Source organism: Sinohyriopsis cumingii, chromosome 2 (assembly GCF_028554795.1).
Source record: "Sinohyriopsis cumingii isolate HCF-2022 chromosome 2, ASM2855479v2, whole genome shotgun sequence".
Taxonomy (NCBI): Eukaryota; Metazoa; Mollusca; class Bivalvia; order Unionida; family Unionidae; genus Sinohyriopsis; species Sinohyriopsis cumingii.
In genome coordinates, this window is record NC_142962.1 from 115,100,064 (window position 1) to 115,126,545 (window position 26,482).

A 26,482-nucleotide genomic window follows, 5' to 3' on the forward strand; every position below is an offset into this window, starting at 1 on the left:
GCTGCATATGCAATTAGTGTTTTTGAGAAACCATATGTTGATACAACCATCTGCTTTTGGTAGTAGCCATGAAAAGATTTAAATGATGGCAATTGTTGTCTCATTATTTATTATAAGGATATATCAGTGGATCTGCTACCAGTACACATTGCAAGACGTGCTTTCATGAAAACACCATGTTAATATGACTTTTTTAAGGCCATGATAGAGCCTTAAGAATGAAAACACAATGTCAACATGACTTAGTTTAATAACTTAGTAAAAACTGTGAAAACACCATGTCAAGATGACTTAGTAGTAGCCATTTTTGACATAAAAAAATGCCATTTTTAAACTGGACCGACTACATAAAATGTTGTTTTAGCAACAACAAAAAAATGTCAGTATGATGAGAGGAGTAACAATAATTGATTTTCATACAAAAGTCTTTTAGTGAAACCCATGTCAATATCACCATCATTTCAGAAGGAGCAGCTTGATGATTTTTAAGTTGACCAACATGGCAGCCATGTTGATTGGTTATGGAGCATTGTTTACATTTAAGACCAAATAGATATAAAAAGAAATCTTTTCATGAAAACCCCACGTTATTATGATGACCTCTTTAAAAGGAGTAGCAGTTAAACAAGATTTTCAAGATGCTCAAATATGTTGGAGGTCAGATGAGAACTTTTTTAATGTGGACCAATGAAGTCTTTTAATTAAAACCCCATGTCATCCATTCAGGAGGAATAACCATAACAAGAGTTTCAAGATGACTGCCATGGCAGCCATGGTGGATGTCAGAATAACGTAAGTTTCATTTAAGGCCAATTAAATATCACAAGTAATATTTAATGACAACCCTAGGTCAACATGATGATCTTTTCAAAAGTAGCAACAATAACAAGCTTTTCAATATGGGTCATCACGGTGGCATTGCTGGACATCAGATTGGCACAATTTTCATTTAGGACCAATTAGGTATTGTAAGAACCTTCGACTAAAAACCCCTATGCCAAGCAATCTGTACAGGAGCAGCGAGTTAAATATTTTCAATATGTCACCATATTAGCTGTCCAATGACAACATTTTAGTTTAGGACCATCTTGTCTGTGGGATAAATGCATTTATAAGCATTCAAGACAAAACTTTCAGCAGCTGAGGTGTGGTGGTAACAAACCTGTATTGATGGATGGATGCAGGTTGGATGGCAGTCAGCTGACAGACCATTGCATATACTCTTAAAAAAAAACACAGCATGTCTTGCATTCCATGAAACAACAAAGAGAAGACAGAAGAGATAATGGGTCGGATCTCCTGGGCAAAGGATTGCATGGTACACATGAAAAGATGCAGAAATTCAAAATCATGCGGGAATGAGGAACAAATATAAAAGCGAGGGTAATGGTCTTATGCAGATATATAAGTAACATTTTGAAATGGAGAGCAAAGAAATTCCATTCAAGGGAATGACATGCAATAAAAATACCTACCAAGTCATCAGCTGAAGTGTTGAATGGTATAAAGAAGCCAGTTGGGGGAGGCCGCTTGCAAAAGGAAAATATAATTATGACAGTATATGTCAGTCATTTTTATCCAATGTACAATTATGTGAGTACAGCAAACATCGATTTAATAAAAAGTTTATTCATCAGTTTACGCCACATTTCTACCAAAGCTGGTGCCTGCAAACTCCATGAAAACTAAGTGCTAATACATGTTTATCAGCCATCTTAGTTTTTAGAGTCATTACACTGTAAATGGCAGCCCTTCTTTTGTGAACTTTGATGGGCTGATATTAACTGGAAATTTACTAGTCTGCATTTGCTCTTTTTTTGAATCCATTAAATGGTCATCTTACTGAAAGTTACCAATGCTGGATAAACTCGATTATTGATAACAGCACTGTCCTACGTAATGAGGGAAATGACCAGCACTTGGCTCCATGCCAAGTAGCATCATAATAGGCATTCTTCCGTGTAAATCATCCGTCAGAAGATATAGCAATCTGGTCAGGAAGCTGGAGCACTTTTCATCATGCACTTGATCTCCATTAGGAAATGTGACTAAAATTATTCTCATGTTCATGGTGTCATGACTATGATATGTCTGACTCCTGAATAATGAAATACAAATATATCTATCTCCACACTCTCATGCATTAACTTACTTGACCCCAGCTCTTCCAATTCTGGATTAATTTTGAGTCTAAATTCAATTGTGTCTTTAAAGAAATTCAAAAACCTTGAGATAATAACTACCACTGAATAGAATATTAGCATGAATGTATTCAACAAAACAATGGTAGAACAGCCTTTAATGATCCCCAGATCCAGGAAATGCAAAGAAAGCAGTCACTCATCTAGGATCAGTGTCCAAATGCAAAGTAATTGGTCACTCATCAAAGATTACTGGTTCTTTCCAACTTAAAAACAACAAAAATCAACTCACTAACAAACCATATCAGCCATTATGTGCGCAAAAAATCTTATTTTAACTTGTATGATTTATGTAAAATACATAACATAAAATTAATAATCAGGCTTTCATGATTAAAGTACAAAATGCAATTAAAAAAGAAAATGGGGATATCTATATAACCTGCCCTGCCATAATGTCTGTTAAGTGACAGAGATTTGTTAAATATGTCATATTTAGTTTGTATTTATAGATTATACAGGAAAGTGATAGGCATTATGTGTGTGCACTTGTTTAATTTTAATAATGTATATGGTTGTGGTAATCTGTGGATGAATAACATCAAAATATGAGTCAAGCAGAATACATGTCAAATGCAGAGACATAAAGATATTAAAATTGAAGAATTTCAAAAAGAAAATGCACATATTGGCCACAAATCTGATGGGAATATGCAATTTCATAGGAATATCTCTTCATCACTTTTGGATGTTTGCTTCAGAAACAAAAGTGTTCGTGATGGATAGAACAAACAATAGTCAGGTGAAGAAAACCATTCAAGATATCGAAGCTGGTGATTTCTCAATACCCATATGCACATCTTGATTACTAGCCTGAAATATACCAAATGTCATAGGGATATCTTAAACAGCTTTGAAATTTGGCTACATAATGAAAATGTGAATGACAAGGATGAATAGAGAGACGAATGGACAAAAACATTTGTAACAAATTAAACTTGAGGAATTCTAATAGCAAAAACCACATGTTGATCACTAATTCAATAAGTGTATAACATTTTGGACATTTATATACGTTACAAACTGTCATGAAAGACCACCCCTTCTGCCAAAACATTATGGCCACTCAAGGCAGGTGGTCTCTCATTACAGGTAATACTTTATAATCAATGAATCTGTGCGTTGAATCAATCTGTGCTTTAAAGACATGGTCTCTCAAGACAGGTGGTATTTCACGGCAGTGATCCTTCAAGATAGGTTTTACTGTATTCTCTAAATACAAGCAAATATACCAAACTGATCCTTTCTTAACCTCCTTCATGCAAATGAGAAAGTATGGACAATTTAGATCTCTGATCAAACCCAAAGTTGAAAAGTAATGAAAACTGATCAAAGATGAAGTGAATACTAACCACTCATATTCACAAGAGACGCAAAATAACAAAGAAAGCTGTTGATTAAAGTCTACAATGCTTAAGAACTGATATATAGCATAAGAGTTCTATATTCTATTGAAAGGAAATCTTAGGCTATCAGGTACTTTGGCACCATAAAGGTCAACTCTAAATGGGTCACTGATTTCATTTTTAATGATGAAAAATTGCTGAATGACATCTTTATATAAGGTTTAAAGTGATACCCATTAAAGCTCACCCCTGGTGAGGCACTGACAAATTCTACTCCATTCAAAAGGCAAAAGGTCTGAGATAAGTTGACATCAAGATGAGTTGTAATGATTGCTCTTCTTGCCCTAAATACCCAAATGTAAGTCAATCTGTGCTAAAGAGCAATTATGAAAAGTTAGAGACCATACATACAACACATTGACAGAAATTTGATCAATATACCTGTTACTTAGCCTGCTAAAACATCTCTCCTTCGAAACAATTGATGACCAATGCAACCAAACAGATGTACGTAATATAAAGTGTAACATCCCAATAGTTAATCTTTAAACTTTTATAAGCATACAAAGTTGACCAAATTTGACAAGATTGGTAAATTGTTACAAAAATGTTATTCATATTGATAGCACTTTTTAAATATCAGTTCAGGTCCAGCAATACTATCAGCTGTCTCCACTTGGTAAACTCAGTGCCATGTGACCTACTAAACTTACTCTGCTCCATGTACTATTAAAGACACAATACTAGTATAGTATGCTAAATCCAATGCAAACACCACCACCCCACTAACATGTCCATGGATCCAAGCGAATGAACAATGAGACCAATACTCCTCTTATAAGGACCCTCTTAAGAGGTGTCACTCTCTAAGAAAAGCCCTCCAATATCCTGCTGGAAAGAGGTGTATTTACCATTTTATCCCTCTCACCAAAGGCTACCTCTCCTATGGGGTGATCATTTTACTGCATATGGAATGGTCTCATAATTACAGGGGACCACTATATTTTTAATGTTCTGCCATATCCACTGAATGGTCTTAAAGATATGGCCAATTAATTTAAAATATTTATGTGACTCATCTAGGCTACATAAGTTTTTATTATAGATATATTTGCAATTTTGCTGAGTCTCGTCTTGTCTGTTTTTCAATACAATGGTCTATCAATTTGTTGTTGTATTAGGAACTTTAAAAAATTTACACCAAACAACAATGTTAAATTAAACTAAAAAGTCAATAAAAAAATATGAGTTCAGATTTTTGGAGGTTCATGAGAATCAGTTTAAACAGCTGTCAGATTTGTGCAATCTACTCAGTGAAGTTACGATAAGAGAACTACCCCTATAACTGATTTGTTACATAAACTATTAATTTTTAATCTGAGATAATGCTACGACATGTACTTTTTCATATCAAATTAAACTATCTAAATTAAATCCAAACTTTCTAACATATTCTATGACACTGAGTCACTTTAAACTGATTCATCTTGTCATGTAACTGGTTTATACATCACTGGGTGAGGACAAATACTGGTTTTACAGGTTAAGAGTTTACAAATATGGTAACATCCTGAGAATTGGAGAAGCTATTGACTGCTGAAATGAAATCAAGAAATTATCAATAACAAAAAATCAAAAAGATAAGCTCTGGTAAATACCAAGTTTTGCACACATTTTAAAAATGTAAGCTTCAATTGTTTTTGCAAGCAGTTCATTTTCCTTTAAATGTACTGTATATACTAGGGTCAAACTGCAAAAAAAAGTTCCAGATCAGGGTCTATGTTGTTTCTTTTAGTGATTCCTCCTAACAAACTGCACAGACCTAGATCTACCCATGCATTATGCAGTTGGACTCATCTTAACAGTAAGTATATGCAGTAGTAGTCTGATCAAATAAATCAGATAAAACGAGTACATTGTACTGCACACATGCAGCACTAACAATTTACAGCTTGTCCCGAGTTATCTTGCATAAATATGTACACAATTATAAACTGTTAAAAATAGAGTGAAATGATTTTTAAAATGTAACCAACATTTTCAGGCTGGCACCAAAGATGTGGTTGTAAATGACCTTCTCTATAATTGGAAAGTGACCTGATTTGGACCCTTGGAGACTGACTATACAAAATATTTAAGAGCCAATCACTGGATGCCAGAAATACCTCCAAATAAAAGTACAAAGCTGAAGTACTTGTAAACGACCACCGAGAGTAGCAGGACAAAGCTAAGTATATTTTTCCTACTAAGTAAACAAGCCAGCTGATAAAAAAATTACAGCCTAGATAACATCCACGGTATACTGCTGTTGTAAAACTTCTCTACTGTGCTATATATTTAACAGTTCCATTTCAGTTTTTATGGCTGGGTACCCAGAAGGTTGACTTCTAATTTTCACAAACAGGCTGGTTGATTATAAAGAGTGTAAATATTAAAACCTGAAACCATATTATAACTGCTTCATTGGCCTTTATTAATTTATTTATACTACAATTCTCTCACATTAAACTGTAGTATTACATGTATGTATATATTTAACAATATAGAACCATGGTGATCACATTACTTCCAGTAAAAATCAACTCATCTAAAATTGTAGGGGCATGCAACTTCACACTTGTATCCTCAGAAGAAATGTTTGGTTTGTTGGTTGGTTTTAACTGCACCTTTAAGATATGGGCTATATCAACCCCCACCCCGAGAAGCTAAGTGCATTGCTCAAAGACATACCTAGGCACCTGTCTCTGACTGGCTTGGTCAAATAACGAACCACAAACCATTGGGTCATGAGCCAGACACTGTACCATCTGTGATATCATTACTCCCTAAAGCATTTGGAACAACTTAACAGTCCATTCAAGGGCACAGCTACCATATAGCAAGAGTACAGCAAAGCATAGGGGTCCACAAATTATTTATTTACACTTTAGATTAGGCAGAGGCCCATTGGTAAGCTTTGCATGTGGACCTGCATAGCGACCCAAATATCTTAGCTACATCACTGAGTCTGTTACTCTCTTAAGTTTATTCCCTATATTCTACACGATTATTTTTCTCCTTTTATTCTCATGAAAATGACCACGAAATGTTTATAAACAGATTCGTCTCTGTAACACTCAAAAACCCACATAATGAAACACTTTATCTTGAGGTAAAACACTCCCTCACAATAAAACCCAATACATATAAAATGGTTCCTTTCCAATGTGGGCATCTCATTTGATCATGTACTAGTGAAATTGTATGTATAATGTACTTCACTATAATGTAGTATAATCCATGGCGCCCATGGACAGTGTTATAATAAGGGAGTGCTTTACTGTGTATTTGCTATTTTTTGGGCGAAGTACCAGTTTTCAAACCACAAACATAAAGACCCTATGAACAGTGATCCTTCAATGGAAGCAACAGAACTGCTTCCCCAATATTGGAGTTTAAAAATCACCATAAATATCATTCTCAGAAAATCCACTAAAATTTAGAAATAATATGAAATCACATATGTTCCAATGAGGCTGTGTCATCATAATGCATAATAAGAGTATTGCAAAGTGTAAGGAGCACAAGCATTTGTCTTTTGGATTTTTCAAATTGTTTGATGTCAGAGATACTACTGACACAGGCAATGAGGAACAAAATTAAACCTCAATTCAATAACGGGGGAAATTTCCCATTACAGTGACAAGATTCCAAGAAAGAAATTCGGTTCCAGAATGTGTTTACATAAAATGAATGTACTTGGTTGAATCTTGATCAAATTCATAGTCACATGATACAATTTTTTTTTTAAAGCAACTACTCAAAACAAGAACAATCTAGATTCATCTATATATTTAGTATAACATGAATTTAATGGTCACATAGTATCTATTTTGGCCAAAAGAAACAAAACAAAAATCAATTCTTTATAGCTTACTGTACACTCTGCCATAGGTGACCTCTCTCTGTTTCCCCATGCTGGAGTCTCTCTGCAAGGGGAGGTAACTCCAGGAGGTTGTTGATGCTCATGTACATCAGGCTGATGAAATCTCTCCATGTAAAATGTCATGGTATTTATTAAAGGTTAAGGCAAAATAACTTGATTTGCTATTGACAATTGAGAATTTCATAAAAACATTAAACTTGATTCATGACAATTTAATACACAACTTACAGCGATGTGCAACAAAATGATGCAACTTACAGATGACAACATTGACACCATGTTAATTTACAATATAGAACAGAGTAACTAGGTTTTTATTATTTTCATAACATGATCTCCAGACTTTATAACTTCTTTGTCTCCTGGGAATGGTGCTATTTAAAGCTTTGAAATAGTCTACAGTGATCGATGTCCAAATAGCCTGCATGTCCTTTGTCAGATCTTGGTGAGATTTAATTGTTTGCAGAGATCCTCAGAGTTTGATTATGAGAATATGCCATTCATTTTCAGTTGTGTTGGTGTCAAGTGACCCTGATGGCCATTTCCTGTTTCAAATCATGAGACTGTGCAGAATTCTTGCATGGTACATTGGCAGCTTTAAAAGGAATGTTAAATCTGCTAAAACTTTTGCAATGACTGGTCATAAATGAAAGTTTAGAGTATTAGAGTACTTCTTGCTATTAATATTTCCACCAATTACAACCTAAGTACCTGCTCCAAGATATGCAGACCTGCTGGCACAGAAAGGATCTTTTCAGTAAGGCAGCACATATTTTTCGGTACCTAGACCAATCATCAATAAGGTGTAACAAAATCTTTACTGCTTTTGTCCAACTGTAAACATACATTTTAAAAGTTCAAAAGGCAAGATTATGATCAACTACAAAGTTTATAATGAACACTTTGATATTAATGGCCTCCAGATCAGTTTCAAAAACTTTAGTTCCAAACCCCAAGTAGGACAATGACTTGTTGCCAGATCACTCAACTTAATGTTACCTTTGCTTTCTTAAAAACATCTCACCTGCCATGAGCAATACTGAGATGGACACAACATGATGTCCAATACACATAATTGCTGCTTTTCCTGCTTTTTCCCCCAGAATCTGAACATTCCCTTTCTTGCTGTTTAACAGAACATTTTTACAAGGGTTATTGTTTTTCTGCAATCAATATTTCTAGATAATGCAATTAGCAAAAACTTGATCAAGCAGGCATTTTGCATAAAAGTACATGGGCAGATTAAAACATCTGCAGTATGACTGTAATGTTAGTCTGGCTCCCTGGCCAACTCAACTGAATCTAATATCAAAATCCAGATCAGGACCTAATTCAGACAAGTTAATACCTGACTTGAAGCAATGATTGTATTTGTGTATTTTCTGCCATTATTCTGTAAGACTGTCATTTGAGAATCATTTCATTAATACTACTAATAGTCAGATCAAAAAGGATGGCTGGTCTGCATGATGTGGCCTCAAAACATGGCATCTACACTGACAAAATAACATTATAGTCCTTGGCACTCGGGTTTGTAAGCTTCTTTGTTGCTTCTCCACACATACAATGTTTTCACCCGTGATGATAACTTGGGGTTCATCAGAAAGTATTACTTTACTCAAACTTATTTCATATTTTCTTGCACTACTTTGTGCGATTTCTTCTACTGGTTGATACCTCAATGTCTTCTAAACTTGGTGTTTCTTTCAACCACAAATCATGTATTTAGTGCTTAACTGTCGTCATGGACGCTTTTCATGTACATATTGGTTGTAATTATCTGTAATCTCTCCAAATTCTCTCACCTGTTTTGCTTCAGCACATTCAGAAGTGGATGATCTCCCCTAGAATCAATGAGCTTTATCCCTCCATGGTGGCCTCCATTTTCTACATTTCCTTGTTGTTCAAATTTACTCAAGAGCAGTAGGTGCAGACTAATAATATAACATATTTCTGCAGATTTTCTCTGACTTTCACTTCTTGAACAACATTCTACAGCCAGCAATCAATGTTCAGCTGACATTCTGTGTTGTCTGCCATTCATTATTTCAATGTGACATTTTGATTATTCAAAAGCAGACCACTCACATTTATTGGTCAAAAAAAGATATCTAAAATTTGTCCAGACACAACATCTATTACATTACAGATACAATAAGCATAAACATAATGTTTGTTATGTAGGCAAATTTTGCATACATTTTGGCACATCACTGAAGAAGAGAGTAATTAAAATTTAAAGTAATTATTCTAATTTTAAAAAATATGCATCACTTTAAATTGTTTTGATCTGCTGATTGTATGAACTATCATGCTATTCTATGTGAACATAATTACAAATAATATAAGAGTCAACCTTCTATTACAATGATTCCTGCTAAAGATGGTTAAAGTTTTATTTGAAATTCACAAACCTAATAGATCTTCATTGAAATTTTAGTGTTTTGCTCAGTAAAACAAATGTAAGTTGATGTGGGTATTATTTTGTTTCAATACTTGACCATGTTGCAACACTTTCCTCTTTTAAATATGTACCAAAATAGTTTCAGAAAAAACTATGTTTTTGACCCAAACACTTAACTAAGGTAACATTAAGGAATCCAGAATTTCACGAAAGAGAGAAGCAAGTGGTAATTTCATTAGAGTGGAGATAGCTGTGTTAATTCTGAACAAGGCTGTAAAATGGTAACATAATATCTTCGGACAAGGTGTTTACAGGTAAACATAAATTGAGAGGCACTTGTGTATGAATGCATGAATAGGGTTTAGCAGTCATCACACAATCTGGACTATAAAGTAATGTGTAAGTTTAGGTATCCCAACAATGGCACTCAAAACAAATGTAAAACAAACAAGGTAAAAATCCCTAAAATACAAAGTCTAATTGACTTAATTAACTGCAATCTTTAAAACAAGTTCAAGACCTTATTAGCTGGAAAGTCATCACAGGACATGCCCAAGTGAAAAACAGTTGCCTCCATTCTGGATGGCACATCAAGCCTATCTTCTACATTCCTGAGCCCACTGGGGTGGGGTGGGGTGTGGGTGTGGGTGGGAAACACAACTAGGTCAGAGATACAGAGGATGCGAGAAACTATTTCACTCACGTATGAAAATTTTAGGTTATGGTGACCAATATCTGCATGCTTAAGTCATACGCCTTGGGATACATTCACATATAAAGTTTATAACTAAGTTAAACAGGGTTCAAAATATCTGGCATGTAAAAAATGAGTAGCTGAAAATAATAAAAAAGTCAATCAAGCATGACAATTAGATCATTATGAAGTAGGTCTAAAACGGCTTTCTCCTTTATATGCATCCATATACTGTGTTTCATTATTGTATGTGCAATACAGTCCAAAAAATCTGGATGGAAAAAGAAGGAAGAGCTGAGACATACTTTTGGTATAGCTAAATTACCCTCCTTGAAATGCAATTGCATACCCATTTGTACCAGGGTAGGTGAAATAGCCCATGATATTAAAAGCACTAATGAATGAATGAATCAACACACAAATAAATGAACAAGCACAAACATGAATGAATGATTAAAATGCTATATCCCTCCCAACTTTGCCAGCAATGTGAAAATAAGGCATTGGTAATACATGTCATTGAGCTTTCTATTTTAAGACTAATACTCCTGTGTAATCCTTGACAAAGTTGTGACTTATAATGTAAAGAAAAGTTTAATCCACTATCAAATTTTCCTACAAGATTAGCTAATAATAAAATGTTTATTTTAAATCCTCAGATAAACAATATTCAAACTACAGATCCATCTTAAAATTGTAAAATATATGTATGATTATGGAAATAGATACACTTATGACAAGGAATAAGTAGTTAATCTTTGATGATTCCTACAGCTGTTGTAATAGGAATTAACATCATTTAATCACTGACTCTATGAATTCAATATGAAAATAATCCTTTTAAGATGATAGGAAAATCCATGCTAATCTTGAGAAAGGCTTTGTGACACAAGGCATGGTTACATATGCTTGTAATATCTGCTACACTAACAATCCATAAAATAATTATTTTCATACCGTTATTCTTCAAAGTGAATATTTTAATATTTGTGAACAAGCTGAAGATTAATGTTGTAATAAATATTTGTATTATAATTACTTATATGCAAATATTTTTATCAAAATGCAGGAAAAGTTATAGACAACATTATATCTTTGCATATAATATATACAGAGCATAACGTTGAGAAATCTGATCTGTCTGATAAACAATGTCAACGAAAAACTATTTAAAAAAAATAGTTTAGCCAGCCTTAATACTTTCAAAGTTAGCATTTGCTTTTCATATGAATGCACAGTGTGACATCACAAAACATTTTAAGGCTAACATTCAGTAGTTTCACAAAGTGTTACAGCACTATCTGGACTATGTTTACACAACTTTTAAGAGCTATGAAGGAAATCAAATCTGAGTCATATGAAAACTTTAAAAATACCAAAGCTGCATGATCTAAGTCTCTGGAACTTAGTTTCCATCTACGAAAGGATATCATAACCAAGCCGAACAGTGTCTCTTTCATCAAGGGCTACATACTCCTGCTCTGGAATTCGGTGATCATTCACAAAGGTCTGAAATGAAATTTTATAATTATATATATATATATATATATATATATATATATATATATATATATATATATATATATATATATATATATATATATATATATATATATTCTGCCAATGGACAGAAACATAACAGATGATGAACAGACAATGGCTGACACAACCATCCCATATGGTCTCATGGACTATCATCGGTGGAGCTAAAAATTACATAATGTTCTCATAATGTTGTTTATAAATGTCTCTATATAAGAAGTAATGCCAAGAGATTTTATATAAAATCAGCTACAGAGGCACTGAACTGGCATTGAAAAATGTCAGCTGTGCTGCTGAAAAATAGTTTTTCATTGTTATTTATTAATTAATATTCAAGACTAGAATGTAAAAGTGTGGGATGTCCTTAACATATAGCATGGGTTTATCATTAGATAAATACAGTATCAAAAGGAATTTATCCATCTGTTTAATATTCTACCATGAATTCTTTCCTGCACTATTAGGACCACATCATATGCATCAAAGAAATTAAATCCAAGTTCCACAATAGGTTTTACTGTAGAAATATATATATATATATATATATATATATATATATATATATATATATATATATATATATATATATATATAAATTTTCTGCCATGTGCATTTTAAGTGAATACTACAAGTTTTTAAGTCTAGAAATAGACTGCATTGGATTTCCATGTATACAGATTATACACATTGTTGCACTCGCCACTGATTATCAACACCCTCACGAATTCTAATTTAAACACTATTTTTCTATACTTCGCCATTCAGTAACTTCCCAGTGTCAACAAAATATGTACCTGTGGATGGTTGGTTGGTTTATCAATACTTTTAACACATGACTAGCTATACCATATTGAGGAAATAGGAGCTCAGTGTCTTCCCAAGGGCACACAGAGGCAGCTCAGACCCAGGATGGCTTGGGTGGGTATAAAACCAATGGTTTTTGGATTACAAGTCTGGCTCTATCAAATGAACAACCACAGCTCCCTTTGAAACAATTCATGCCTCAGATGGTCTTTTCAAAATTACAATATTTTCCATATAACTTTACGTAATTTGAATTTGTCCTACACTATATGGTGTCAGATAAAAAGCCTAGAATGCAACCATTAAGTTTCATGAGATGAAAAAGATTACCATGTACTTCACATGTCAAACTCTTCTGTGTTGAGCAATCCTCTATGTAGACATTAGTATGAAAATCAATTTTCTTCTCTAAGTCAAACTGACCTTGACTTTTGTCCTGTTAACCCCCAAATCAACTGAAATCAACGTTTCTTTCTTACCCAGTATGAAATACTTTGGTCAATAGCTAAAACTTATATAGAGAAACCATTTTTTTTTCTTTCAACCACAGTGGCCTTGATGTTCAATGTTTTGACCCCAGACTCAACAGAATTCTTTCTAACAGGAAGTACAAGCTATCCACCAAGTTTGGTTCAGATTTGTAATGCAGAACTAATGTTAATGTGCAGAAGCCATTTTTCTTATTTCAGTGAAAGTTACCTATATATTTGACCTTATGATAACAAAATCAACAGATTTCTTTGTTATATCCTGTGCAACTCATCCACAAATTCTGGTAACTGTCAATGGTGTATAACTTCAGTTATTGTGTTGAAACCAGTTTTCTTCTAGTCATGGTGACCTTGACATTTGACCTTTTGGCCCCAAATATTATAGGCTACTTCTTTACTCCATTGTGCAAGCCATCCACAAAGTTTGGTGACCACAGATACTTGAAAACTCAGGTTACTGTGGAAATCACAGTTCTGTAGCATACAGATAGATGGAGAAATGCAGAAACTACATCATAACAAAACATGCTCCATCTTATGGTGGGCGTATAAGAGAAATTGAAGTGCACTGTAAAAATAACAACCCATAAACATTTGTAAATACATGTACATAGCATTGTTAAAATTTTATCTGTAAATACTTGTACATAAGAAAGGTACAAAGCGAAATTAGTGTTTCTAAACTACTGGAAGGTGGGTGGGATGGGGTGTAATTGGGTTACATTCTACAAATAATGATTCCATTATTATTATTATTATTATTATTATTATTATTATTATTATTATCATCAGACAACTTCTATAATAATATAGGGAGGGTAGTAAAATAAATTTGAAAGTGGGGTGTGGAGTTATAATCACATATATTTTGTAGCAAATCTTTGCCAAAATTTGGATGGAAAAAAACTGTCATAATTCAAATGGACATTTTATAGCATGATGTATATTATACTGTATTGTTTTTGTAATACATAACGTCACTGCATGCCTCATCAACTGATGTTGGTAAACTCTCTGTACTGTACCAATATGTATTACATTTATACATCAGCTATCTTATGTCAATACATTTTCTTTTTTAATTGGAAAAACTGGTGATGTTGGTTGGGTTATTATCCGTCATGGGCTAATCACTGGATAATTATGGGTATAATGCAAATGATTAGCTTGAGATCAACACAGCTACGTTGCACTCTTTACATGAGAAGCATCCGGATTAAGATCAATAACTGATCAAAGTTTTCTGGTCTTACCCCATTCACTGTGCTCAGATCCTTGATTTTGAAGCGGGAGAGGTAGGTGTCAAAAGTCACTACAGCATGGCGTTTATCGACAGTGTGAGACTGTAAGTAAAGTAATTGTGATAATAAGTCAAAGACTATCTTTGCAGTGGGCAAATGGTAATGACATAAGTTGGACATATAAATGCTGGCAGATGCATGCATTATCTGCTCACAAAATGTAAAGAATTTGACTGTATTTGAAACAAAGACTTACCCTACTGACCAAAAACAGTTTCCAGGAATTTCTAATAAGTTCATGTTTTCATTTTAACTCCTGAGTACAGACACCACCTCTGACATTCTTGATTATTCCTACATGCCAAATTTTGTTACAAATTTATCCACTTATCTTTCTATATCGTAAGTTAGATTGACATCATTTTCATTTAGGACAAACCAGATATGGTAATAAGTCTTTTGGTGAATATGGCAATCCAGTCAGGAGTTGCAAGATTTTCAAGATGGCTCCTATGGAAGATCAGCACCATTTTCAATTAGGACCACACAGAAGACAAAATAAGACATCTTTCAGAGCAATCCCCATGTCAATACAATCATTCATTCTGTAGGAATAGCAATGGCAATAAATTTCAAGATTGCTATTGCGTCTACCATATTAGATGTCATATTGACACAACATTCATTTTGCATCAACTAGATATAATAAGAAGACTTTTAACGTAAACCCTATGTTAATATGATCATTCATTCAAAAGAAGTGATAGCAAGGCTTTCAAGATGGCCTATGTGGTGGCCATATTGGATGTCAGATTGGCAACATTTTTGTCCAGATCTGTTGTCAAACTAGACATCATTATTAAGTAATTTAGTAAAATGAGAAGTATTTTAGTAAAATCTTCAGGTCATAACTATCTGAGGAAATATAATCACAAGATTTTAAAGATGTACACTGTAGCAGCCATACTGGATGTCAGATCGGCACCATTTTAATTTTAGGACTAACTATCGGTGTATATCATAAAAAATTTTCTTTAGTGAAACTCCATGCTGATATGTCTAACCATTCAGGAAGGATGTCTGCCATGGTATATGGATGCTCCTAGGTCACCATTTTAATTTAGGACCAACTAGTCCTTGGGATAAATCAATTTGTAAAGCTTCCTGGAAATCCTCTCAGTTATTTCTGCTAACAAACCAGTGTTTCTCAAACTTTTTTGTCTTACGGCGCACCAAAAAGATCTAAAAAATTTCAAGGCACACCTGTATAATGGGCTGCATGTATTTAATATTACACTATTATTATAATTAGAGCGATCAAGTTCTCCCGAGATCTCGCACAAGTCTCGCGTTACAAAAGAAACCAATGAATGACAGACAGACTGATAGAGTTATCGTTTTTACATATGTTACTTTTTTAACTTTTGTGACATTGATTTACCATTAATTTTTCAATATGTTCAAGGTTTCAAAACGCTAGCAATTTTAAATATTTTTCAAAACTCCCATGGCACACCTGCAAATCTCTCGCGGCACACTAGTGTGCCGCGGCACAAAGTTTGAAAATCACTGTAACACACTATGGATGGATGAAAGGTCATCAAGTAAGTTATTCTGTTATATTACCAGAGTTGAGTTAAAAAGTGAACACACCAAGCTCAGTCAATCAGATACAAAATCACCTAATTTGTATAAATGAATATTACCCTTGATCAAAACCATCAGAGGCCTTCATGAAATAAGCCTACATATCAAATCTCATATAAATCTGTAAAGAATTATAGCCTCTAGAATGCTTGCAATATCAGCAAACCAGATGCAAGATCATAACATTAATAGGCATGGTTGTTGCCTGTAATTAAACTCATCCATGATCAAGATGATAAAAATTTACATAAAAATCTCATCATAACCCAATACAAATATGGCCTCTAGTGCGTTCACAAACTCTGCCAATTATGCCAGATCACTTTATTATGTGCAGATAATAACTGCATGCATGTGACCAAACTGAGAAGTCAGCTTAAGGACAAATCAGGAGATTTACATAATTTGGCTGGGAGTTGTGACATCAAAAGAGGGAGTATTTTCCATGAGAATGGCACATTTTTCATTAAGGCACACATACCTATGACTTTCTTATCCCAAAGTGTGGACGACTTCATGAATAATTTTCATTCATGTGTATAAAAACTTTGTTCAATTTCTGAGTCAGGGAACATTATTTTTTTTACTAGATCTGAAAAATGATCTGCTACCATGTGTGTGTGTGTGTGTGTTGTGTGTGATTTGGATTTTTAATGTAGCTTTTAAAATAATTCAGTCATATCACTATGATATCTGCATTGTGGCAGTTTAGAGTGATGTCTAGCACTGGGACATCATGCTGTAGACATTTAGCATGATGTCCCACCCAGTCACATTATCCTGATACTTGAGGCTGACCAGTCCTAATGCTAACCTCTTAATGCTGAGCACCAACCGAGGCAGCTGTTAGTACCATTTTTGTAAGTCTTTGGTATGACTAGGCCAGGGATCGAACCCACAACCTCCCACATCCAAGGTGGATGCTCTAATCACTAGGCTACCAAAGCGGTGATCTGCTACCATAAACAGAAGATTATATATGGCTATAAAAGTGGCAAACAGTGCCTTGGCACATATATCACTATCTGCATTTGATGCAGATTCCGCAAACAAGATTTTCAGCGATGACAGATTTGTTGATGCATTTAATATGCTTTCATGAGAATTGAATTTCCACACAATGCATAATGTCATTCTTGCCACAGTAGCAGATTTTAAAATCAGTTTCATGGGAAAGGCAGAATGCATTTTCATGTTATTTGACCTTGATTCCAGCCAATGATATTCCCACTGAATCTTGTGATTTGTCAGCTGCTAACATTCATGGTTTTTTAGAATTGGTAGGTAATCCTGTGAGACTGCCTTGATCTCCCTAACTGATAAATGGCTTCAAGCACTTGACCAAGGTAGAATAATAGGAACTGTATTTGTAGATTTCAGGAAAGCTTTTGACATGGTGGATCATGAAATCCTTTTGAAGAAACTGAAAATCTACCAGTGTGATGAAAGAACAATTAGATGGTTTACTTCATACTTAAATGAGAGAACACAACATGTTTACATAAATAATGTTCCGTCTGAACCTGAAACAATTAGATATGGAGTACCACAAGGCTCAATTCTAGGTCCACTACTATTCATTTTATTTATTAATGACCTACCACTTTTACTAAGAGACTCAATATCATCTACAGATCTCTATGCAGATGACACAACATTGTCAGACATCCAAAACACAAAGCATGAGCTCGAAATTTCTTTACAGAATGCACTAAACAAACTGGAAAACTGGTGCACATGTAATGGCATGGTGGTAAATACTGGTAAAACTAAAATATTACTTATCTCAACACGGCAAAGAAGGACAAATCTTGATAGTGATGAACTATGTCTGACATGGAAGGATACAAATCTGCAAATAGTCTGTCATGATAGGCTACTTGGTGTTCTGGTAGATAATAACCTATCATGGACTGAACATATCAAACATACCAGTAAAAAAGTCAATTCAAGTTTATGGCTTCTCAGTAGGATAAGACATTTTCTCCCTGAAAGGCACAGGAAACTATTTTATAACAGTTACATACAACCCTATTTGGACTACTGTAGTACAGTATGGGGTAATTCAAATGATAAAAACATAGCAAAGCTGGCACATCTTCAAAAAAGAGCATTTGGGCTAATATCAATCCAGAAAGAAAGCAAGGAAAGTTTAGCTGGTAGGTTAAAAATATTACCTATTAAAGACCGAATCTGTTTGAGAAAAGCCAAATTAATGTACAGGATATCTCAGAATAGTGCTCCTGAATATTTACAATCACTATTCCAGTATAGGCTACCTGGTAATACTCCCCACCTGCGATCCATGTCTACCAAACAGTATAAAATTCCCAAACCAAATAAGGAGTTATTTAAAAAAAGTTTCCAATACTCTGGAACTCTGCTCTGGAATAGTATTCCAGCTGAGATTAGAAATGCCCACTCTATTTCCTTCTTCCAAACCCAATATATTCAGTGGCTTCAGAGATGCAGCTTAAATAAATAAATTCCTTTGTATGAGGGCCTCAAGGTAGATTAGTTTTTAGCTAATTGTGTTACCCTCTTTAAATAAGGTCATTATTATTATTATTATTATTATTATGCACACTTAGTCATCTCAACAAACTTAAAACACAGAAGCCAAGCAAATGCTGTTCTATGCCACTTGAGCTCTTTAGTAATCCAACCATAATTAATTATTATCTTTCATTATATAAACAAAAAAAATTACTTTTGATCACAACACAGTATAGAGTCTAATTCATGTTGACAACTTTGAGCACCAAAGTAGAACCTACCCAGCTAAGAGAATCAAAAGTAATGTTAATTGTTTTAGCTGATTTGAGCTCTTAAGAAAAACAACCATTATCAATGTCTTTAATCCTTTTGGAATTAATTCTGATCATACATAGAATAATTCATGTAGAAAAACTTCAAAACGTTGAAGATAACTGACCCTGCCAACTCAATCAAAAGCATGTTCATTGTTTATACTGCTTGAAATCTGCAAATTAATTGTCTTGTCCAGCTTAAGGCAGTTCACAGTTATGTGATCACAGGCAGTATTACCATAAAAATACTACACTGGAAGCAAGGTGTGAAAAAAAGGAAATAAATAATTTTTTCATTAATTATTTTGCGTATGCGGGAGATTTTGTTAAGTGATGGCAGACACCCCTCAACTCAGGAGGAAAACCTTCCCAGTCAGGTTTATGTGCATGCACTTGCAGGTTTACATAAATAATCTAACCAAAATCTGACTAGAAATATGGCCTCTAGAGTATTCACAAACTCAACCAATCAGAAACAAGATCACCTCATTAATATGCATGAATGTTGCTCACAATTGATCTCATTTGAGATTGTGGCAATATTCCAAATCACATTGAAATCTCTGACAAAAAATATGGCTCTACATTGTTCACAAGCTCAGCCAACCCGGGATGCAAGATTACCTCATTAATATGCACAGATATCACTCAAAGCTGAATTCAACCAAATTGTTGATATAATATAAGCTTGCATACCAAATATGATAATGGATGACAAATGATGTATGATGCATGATGGATAAAAAGCCAAACTATAAGCACACTTGGCCTTTGGCCACTCAGGGTACGCTAAAAACTAGAAATAAGTCCATATGACATAATGATGCATCCAGCAATGTGGTATAATTAATTGGTTATGTGGGTTTAACATCATTTTTCAACATGTGAAAGGATATATGGTAGCCATTATATTTTGGTGGGGGTAAAAATTCTGAAAAACCCCAGACCCACAGGAAGTTACTGGCAAGCTTTTTCACATACCCACATTGGCATAGCCCTAAGGCTTGAAGTAGTTGAGATGTCAGTCATCTATAAAGATGAGTGCTTAATAGACCACTAGGGTTGCTGATAAAATTCAAGAATCTGAGGTAAGCTCAAAATGCAAGGACAAAAATCATGCTAAAACATGGGCCAGATCTCAGTAATATTTTTAATTTACTGTTATAGAAATCATTAACAGTAATCATTAACACAAGATATGTCTACTGCATACATGATCAAGACATCTTTTATTTCACCAAGATGAGTTACCAACTGCAACTTGCTGACAGGATTAAATCAACATAATGACATATTTAATGGTTGCTATACTGTGGCAACATGTCAGTTATTGATCCACATATTTATCATCATGTGTACACAATCATGTGAACACAATGAAATCACATCTGTCTTGCTGATATAACAGACATCATATTGATCATGAATGTTGTGATATCTAATCATAATCATGGCATGTTAATACTTTCACAGACTGGGGGCATTCTAAGTATTATATCTTGTACCAAATTTGATTTCAGTGCAGTTCTTCAAAAGTTACTGAGTGGAAATTAAATCTATGATATATAAAAGGATGGGATCATGCCACCCACCCACACACATGCATGCGTGCACACACACACACACACACACACACACACTGTAGAAAACAATCATAAAAAATTTGGACTGCAGTTGAAGTCAATATGTTTCTGTATTCAAATAAATTACAAAATCAATATGTACTGCACCATGCCAAAACCTGATATGATACCATCTGGTTGCATTCTGACAGTGTCATTGCTCTGGCAGCAACTACATCCAATGTATAAACCTCACCTTCAAATCTAGAAGGTTAAAACTGATTATGATCTACTTCAAGAAATTCAATTGCCTGTACATTTAAGCATGCCCTGTATCTATTGTGGTGTATCTGATCCACACAAAAATGGGCCAGTCTCTCTCCAACAATGGTGTCAAATGATTCATTCAGATAACAAGCATTTTGTGAACAACTGTGTACATGGTGTATGACTTGCCCTAAATGTGAATATTAAATATACAATCTGACAATGGGCTGTAATTTTAATGATCAGCGTGTGTGATTTGGATTTTTAAAGTAGTTTTTTGTTTTTTAAATCAGTCATATCGCTATGATATCTGCACTATGGCAATTTATAGTGATGTCTAGCACTGGGGCAGCTTTCTGAAGACATGTAGCATGATGACCCATCTAGTCAAATTATCCTGACACCAGGCTGACCAGTCCTAACACTAACCTCTTAGTACTATTTTTATAAGTCTTTGGTATGACTCAGCCAAGGATCAAACCCACGACCTATTGCATCCAAGGCAGACACTCTAACCACATTTTCTTGACCAATGTAAGCAAATAAGAACAATATCTACCATGGGTATACTGGTATATATGGTGGCTGTTAAAAGAAAAACACTGCATGATTGTGTTTGTTTGACAAACATACCTATCCATCAATCAAATGATCCATACTCCAACAAATAAACATTAAATTTGTGATTGTGCACACACAGGCAAACAAATTAAAAGCCCTTTAAAATCAAATGTATCTTCAACAAACAAATGTTTCACAGACCCTGTATGATGTCTCATAAGCTTCTGTGTGTTGATGTATCCTCACCCCCATGACTTGCAAAAACTTGAATACAAAACTTAAATGTTGACAATGCAGCTTGTCTATCCCTCAGTTATATTATATCCCTCCTCAGAAACTAGCATTTACTTTTCAATTTTTCACACAAGCAAGCATGCATACACATTCAAGTGCATACACATACACACACACACATACACACAAGAAAATCACAATAAAGCTGTATGAGATATGCAATCAACATTGCTACATTACCATTTTTCAATACTTTTTATTGATTCACATCAAAACGTCTGTTATGGAATCTAAAGTGGCAGAACAATAAGCACTATTCAGAGTGTCATAAAATACTGGTATACCCTTGATATTTATATTCCATTATAAATCTGTTTACTTGTCAAAAATGCACTTGAGCGATTCAAGGCATATTGATTTGCCTATAAATCCACATTTCAAACAATTACTTTTTAATATCTTCCAAACAATCATCAGTCAACACAGACTGACTGAAATACTACCATGTAAAGTCAGTCCTACTGTACTTTATTTAATTTAAACTTTGTTCATTTATTGTCTGTTTTTGGAAAACAAATTCTAGAAACACCATATCCACTCTCTGGTGAAAGTCAAAGATGCTTTAAGAGGGTAAATAAACTGCAAAACCGAACCCTACATAAACCACCAATCCACGGAATGAACATTATTTTACTGCTATGTGTACTGGCTCTACGTGGGTTAAACCAGAGACAATAACGGTGTAAAGCTTCTCTGTTATCACTAAGCTATCCTACTGTGCCCTGCTGGCAGCTGTCATAAAACTTTCTTAACTTTAGGATGTACATGAACTAAACACTAAACCTCTTCCTATAAACTTAAGACAAAAATTTAAACACAGTGCTACATCTAAAATAACCAATATGTTTTGAAATGTACATCTGACAAAATTATCCAACAGAAGTTTACAAATAATTAGTTGTTGTTTTTGTTGTTGTTATGGGGTTTAATGCCATTTTCAGCCCAAGATAGGCCATACATGGAAGCCAGTATAACTGGTGTAGGAAGAACCAGGAAAAGCCCCCAGAAAGACCCACCAACCCACCGGAAGCTGCTGGCACAAATAATCAACATCAAAATCTGAGATGCAATTACTCAATGTTATAGTTTTGTTAAAGTTGAATCAGGTCCCTTACTGGTATTTGCCCTATAATTCCACAGTAAGTCAACATTTTTTCATGCTTAATCACTGGCCTGTGAAATTCTATCACTGTAGTAAGAAAAACATATGAAGAAAAACAACAAGGAATTTTTTCCCTATATGGCTGATTATAATAAGGAAATGTAGGCAGCCAATTGATTATCTAGGAGAGTTGGAGAGCAACTTCAGAAAACTCAGTGTGATACTTATTTGCAATGGCATGGTCATGTGTGGTATGCTGTGAGATAGCCCTTTTGTATTACGTTCTAAATCCTTTATAAAAGAATTATAAACATTGCAGTCTTTCTTTATTTGCCAATCTAAAAATTATTAGTTAACACAAAATGAAAACATATGTTTTGATGTATTGTTGAGAACTTCACATGTCAAAAGCAAATCAACTAATACTATGAGACCCCCATCTTTCAAACTACTGTAACTGACATGATGAAACACAGAAGCTAGACTTGTGCTTTTGTGTGTGGCAAATGACTCTTGATGCATGCAATAAATTCACATATACATCCTAATTCTACTTCCTTATGAATTCACTGTAATAATTCCCAAAATGAAAAATAATAAAACAAAACAGCCACAATCCAGAAACAATGAAATCATGCTTAGGTAGACTTGAAATCAACTTGGGTTTTTCCCTCTCCCCCCTCCTTTTGTTTTCACTGCATACTTTACCTACTTGTATAACAATGAGAAGATTACATAGTTGTAACTTTCCACAATTGATTGTAGACAATATACCAACAGCTAACATAGAATGCCCAAGTTTATGATCAAGTAGTTCATGACATAATCATATCTTTCACAATGCAGACAATATCATGTCAGCACAGAACAATACACCAGTATAGTTTTTGGGACTTAGTTTAATAAAACTTATTCCGTGCAAAATATATCACCTAGTGCATGTGAGTAAAAATTCCCATACAACCTCGTGTCTAGTCATGCTAAATGAAACTTGATAAACTTCTCTAAAATATAAAATAGGAACCGAAATAAAAAAGTCATAAGTAATTAGCAGTAATGAATGCATATCAGAATCTCACTGTTATGATTTCAGCACAGATTTCCTTTGATTACATGAAATGACACCTGCCAACATCAAATCTACATGTTCTCTAACCATGGGTGAGACCAACAATATCAATCAGAAGAAGTTTAAATTATTACAAACTAAAATTGAGCAGAATTTGAGTATTTTTTTTCAATTTGGAATGTTTTGTACAAAATTCGGAATTCAAATTAACATTCAAATATAAACTGCATAAAAAATTACTTGGAACAACCTCTGATCTTAAAGTGCAAAATGGCAAAAGTGTGTATAATTCTTTTTAAGTGTCACCCTTTCTTTTTAATTAGGAAAAGTAGCTTATAACAAGATTTTCAAAATGGTTGCTGTGGTGACCATAATGGATGTCAAATTAACACCATTTTCTTTTAGAACCAACTAAATATCATAAGAAGTCTTATTACAGTAAAATTCTTAGTAGATATGACCATCCATTTAAACACAGTAGCAATAACAAGAATTTCAAGATGGCTGCTGTGGTTGCCATACAGGAATGTCCAGGAGGCAAAACTAGACATCATATGAAGGCGTCTGGTGAAAATCCCATGCTGATATGACTTTTTACTTAGGAGTTGTTGCAATAACAAGATTTTCAAGATGGCTGCCATTTGGTCAGGGTTACGGGATATCAGAACAGCGCCATTTTCATTTTACCATGGTGGTTCAGTTTTTAGCATGCCAGACTCATCACCAATGAACCAGACTGGGCTACCATAGTGTGTCCTTGGGCAAGGCACGTAACTTCCATTGCCTCAGTACACAAAAAACATCTAGTGTGTTTCTGTGCTGTAAAGCATCAATCCAAACCAATCTATTTTCATTTAGGACAAGCAAGATACCATAAGAAAACCCCATGCTGAAATAACCATCCACTCAAAAGGAGTAGCAATAATGAAATTTTCAATATGGCTACAGTGATGGTCATATTGGATGTCTGAATAGGACATGTCTGAACAGAACCATTTTCATTTAATACCAAACAGACATCATAAGAAGAATTCTGGTTAAAACCCAGATGTCAATATGACTTTTTGCTTGAACACTTTGGTGGCCAAGGGGTTACATCACTATGTGCTGAGCATTAAGAGGTTAGTGTTAGGACTGGTCGGCCAGGTGTCAGGATAATGTGACTGGGTGGGACATCATGCTACATGTCTGCGGCATGATGCCCCTGAGTGCTAGACATCACTATAAACTGCCATACTGTAGACATCACAGCAATATGACTGAAAAATTGTTAAAAGCTATGTTAAAAATCCAAATCCAAATCACACACACACACATACACACTTATTGCCAAATTCAGTGATAAGATTTTCTAGATGGATGCCATAGTGCCCATTTCAAAAGTCAGAATGGCACCATTTTCATATTGGGTCAACTAGACACCAATGTAAGTCTTTTAGCGAAAATCTCATGTTCATATGACCATCCATTCAAAAGGAATAACACGATTTTCAAGACAGCTGCTGTGGTGGCAAATTGGACATCTGAGCAGGAACATTTTCAATTTAAGACAAATTAGATCTTAGATCCAAGTGTGATGTTTCATTGCAATTCTATAAGTAGTTTCAGAGAAGTAGTGATACAGTAATAAACTCATGCTAACAGATGGACAGAGGTCAGACATCATATATATATATATATATATATATATATATATATATATATATATATACACACACAGAGACAGAGAGAGATAGAGAAAGAAAGAAAGAGAGAAAGTGAGTGTGCGTTATTTGGATTTTTTAGCTTTAACAACTTTTCAGTCATATTGCTATGATGTCTGCAGTGTGGCAGTTGACAGTGATGTCTAGCACTGGGGCATCATGCTGCAGACAAGTAGCATCATGTTTCTTCCAGTCACATAATCCTGACACCAGGCTGACCAATCCTAATACTAACCTCTCTTAATGCTGAGCGCGTAGTGAGGCAACTTTTAGTACCAGTTGTACAAGTCTTTGGTATGACTCAGCCGGGGTTTGAACCCATGACCTCCTGCACCTGAGGCAGAAGCTCTAACCACTAGGTCACCAGAGAGAGAGAGAGAGAGATATAGAGAGAGAGAGAACTGCAGATTGCACAGACCCAGAGATCTGCTGTTGCATAATTGTGCCAGCAGATCTGGGTCTGTGCAGTTTGTTAGGAGTAATCAGTAGAACAAACAACACAGACCCTGACTGGCAGGTACATTATGCTATGGCAGGTCAGCATCATCTGTGTCTGTGCAGTTTGTTAGGAGTAATCAGTAGAACAAACAAGACAGACCCTGACTGGCAGGTACATTATGCTATGGCAGGTCAGCATCATTGCTGTTTACTTTGACTTGACTCATAAGTGAGTATATATGGTACATATTTACACGTTCTGCATTAACCTTGCACTATGCTTATTGGGGTTTTAATCTTCTCATGCAGGCATAAACCTCATAAAGCATCAATAAGTACCTGTATAATGTATATACATCTTGAGGTTATAGGGCACGTGAT

General features: G+C 34.6%; 1 protein-coding gene across 1 annotated transcript in view; it reads right to left on the minus strand.

The window, feature by feature from the left end:
- The window catches only part of LOC149805642 (uncharacterized), a 236,030-nt gene that overhangs the window by 137,921 nt on the left and 71,627 nt on the right, over positions 1-26,482 (minus strand). The window contains exons 3-8 of the mRNA XM_089934527.1: positions 14,661-14,750; positions 11,991-12,079; positions 9,278-9,406; positions 8,497-8,597; positions 7,464-7,600; positions 1,476-1,529 (exon numbers count right to left, since the gene is read on the minus strand). Of these exons, the coding sequence (XP_089790653.1) occupies positions 1,476-1,529; positions 7,464-7,600; positions 8,497-8,597; positions 9,278-9,406; positions 11,991-12,079; positions 14,661-14,750 (600 nt within the window). The remainder of the gene's footprint in view (positions 1-1,475; positions 1,530-7,463; positions 7,601-8,496; positions 8,598-9,277; positions 9,407-11,990; positions 12,080-14,660; positions 14,751-26,482) is intronic.